We start from the raw sequence: 2,468 nt of genomic DNA, 5'->3' as shown, positions 1-2,468 counted from the left end.
AACAAAATACTAATAGTAAGAAAGAAATAAGTAAATAAATAAATAATATTAATAATTGAAAAAATCATATTGAGACATTTTCTGTTCTTTTACAACAGCCCGTATCACTTTGAACACCAAAATTTAATCAACTCATCATTGCATCGAAGGGGACGTCACACAATTAATCTGTCATTAATTCCTAAAATCAATCACCTCCTGCACAGTTTTTTGTTCTTGTGCACAACAGCAACACTGTCTCTGAAAATTAATAAAAAAATATGAACCATAAAATAAAAAAGTAACCAGAGATGCAGGCTGATCTACCTCGTCCTCGTCTCCGTAGTCGTCCATCCCCATGTACTCTCCACCAGGTGGCGACTCTCTGGGGACGCGACGTCTAAACGGGACAGAACAGAAATCCAGTGAAACGCTGACATGTTGACATTGAAAGCATAAAGCAGAGAATAAAGGGCTACCTGTGGTGTAGAGCTCACTATGCAACAGGAAACAGTAATTCAAAATAAAATTCATGTTCTGGAAGTTCAGTGCACCAAATAAAAAAATACACGTGAGCAGCAGTGTTTCAAAGATTTTAGGACATTTTCTATGATTTTGTGACATATCTAGGCTTTTAGGATGTTTCTAGGATTTTAGGACATTTTTATGATTAGAGGACATTTAATGGATTTTAGGACATTTCTAGAATTTTATGACATTACTGTCTTATCTAGGACCTCTGTCGGGGTGTGGAAGATCCTCCACTGGCACTTTTTTTGATCAACAGGCTCTGTTTTGATGCTGTTTTATGTCTCTGACACCCTATGGAGACTAAAAGTACAAAATCAATTCACAGTGTCAATCACTTTATTTTTATTGTCAATTGGAAAATGGTTGGAGGCCATTCGGCACCCTATCAGGGGGCAGATCTGGACCACGGGCCGTAAGCTGTTTTGCAGTGGTTAAAATGCCGTCCAGAGGGATGACTTAAATCACAGAGCAGCACAGTAAAAGTTTAATTCCCTGCCTTCTCCTATGATGTTAATCCCGTCTGAAAAGAGCCAATGATGATTTAGAAATAATGTGTAACTAAGGTGTTAAAGGTCATCCCTCCCTCCTCACTCTGTCTTGATGAGGATGTCCTGGTTTTTGGGGTCCAGCACACATTTACAGATGAGCTCCTGAGTGACGGGGATGGCCACATTGTTGGACACACACAGGTCGGACAGGTAGTCCAGAAACCTGCACAAACACAAACACAACGTCAGAAAGAATAAACACCAACCCCATGCTGACCGCCCCTTCCCCCGCCCCCACCCTCGCGTACCTGGGCTCTCGGTTCTTACGGACGAGGCTGACGAAGGTCTCCACCTCGGTCTTGGTGATGTGTTTCTCCAGCAGTTTGCGGTTGTTGTGCAGCAGCGCGGTGATGGTGTCCTCAGCCAGGATGTCATAGCCAATCTGACTCTGCATCACACCGAACTGCTTGGCTATATGCTCCTGGAGGAGGGAGGGAGGTGCATTTTGTGTGCATAGCCGTATGAGTGTGTGTTACAAAGTCCCATGAAGCTTATTTTCATATACAGAAAAGAGAACTGGTCCCAGTATAGGACCCTGGGGTACGCCCTTTGATACAGAAAAGCCACTCAGGCAGTGGACAGGTGGGATCATCATCACCGTCATTTTCAGCATCTTCTTCTTCTCTCACCTGGTTCTTGCGGTAGTCCTCCTGCGAGTGTCGGAGGACTCTGTAGCAGAGTCTGAACATGTACTGGTACGGAGAGTTCTTCTGGTCCGCCAGCTCCTCCAGACGCAGCAGAGGACCCTCCCCTCCCCCGCGGTCCTTGAAGGGAGCCTTCAGGATGCCAAAGATCTGAACACACAGTCACAAGGCGTCAGGTACCATGTTTCCTGCCTCCTCTGCATGATTTTTTTTTAAATAAGAGTCATTTTTGGATCGTACTTGTTTGAGGATGTTCTGCTCTCTCATCAGTTTCTGTCTCTCTCGGTTGGCTTTGGTCATGACTACATCCAGGACCGGCTGGCCGCTGTTGATGACGTCAGCCACGAAGAAAACCACGTCCTCCAGCAGTTTGATGGCAAACCTGACCAACAGAACGACAGTGAGTATCAACTCCTCCTCACGGCCGGCCTCCCGGTCTCTGCTCACGCTCATGAATCTCTCCACGTCTCCCTGATGTGAGTCCCTACGCAGCACGAAAGAAAGGTCGGCCATCTTTGACAGCTAGCTACGGCTACACCACCGGGACAAACCACGTCATGATCTAACTTACACGTCATGATCTGATATCTTTTTACACTTCGATCCTGTAGTTATATTTATAGTCTTTATTTTGGTAAAATGTTAATATAGGTAAAGATATTGAATAAATTGTGATAAAACAGAAATATTTCAACAAGCACAGACTCATCTCATGGAGCCTTTGTTCTGTTTTATGTGTACATACATACATACATACATACATACA

The 2,468-nt window shown here is 44.3% G+C and overlaps 1 protein-coding gene across 1 annotated transcript; it reads right to left on the bottom strand.

Moving 5' to 3' along the window:
- Positions 1-306: 306 nt before the first annotated feature.
- Positions 307-2,215, bottom strand: LOC121963149 (inositol 1,4,5-trisphosphate receptor type 3-like; the record flags this gene model as incomplete). The annotated part of the gene is made up of 5 exons (XM_042513476.1): positions 1,943-2,215; positions 1,688-1,852; positions 1,307-1,479; positions 1,102-1,221; positions 307-379 (listed from the first exon to the last, which is right to left on the bottom strand). Coding segments are annotated over exons 1-5 (804 nt in total), but the record flags the coding sequence as incomplete, so codon positions are not given.
- Positions 2,216-2,468: the final 253 nt, after the last annotated feature.

This window comes from Plectropomus leopardus, unplaced genomic scaffold, assembly GCF_008729295.1.
Source record: "Plectropomus leopardus isolate mb unplaced genomic scaffold, YSFRI_Pleo_2.0 unplaced_scaffold10079, whole genome shotgun sequence".
Lineage (NCBI taxonomy): Eukaryota > Metazoa > Chordata > Actinopteri > Perciformes > Serranidae > Plectropomus > Plectropomus leopardus.
Note: the sequence above shows the minus strand (reverse complement) of the source record. Positions and strands in the feature narration are given on the sequence as shown.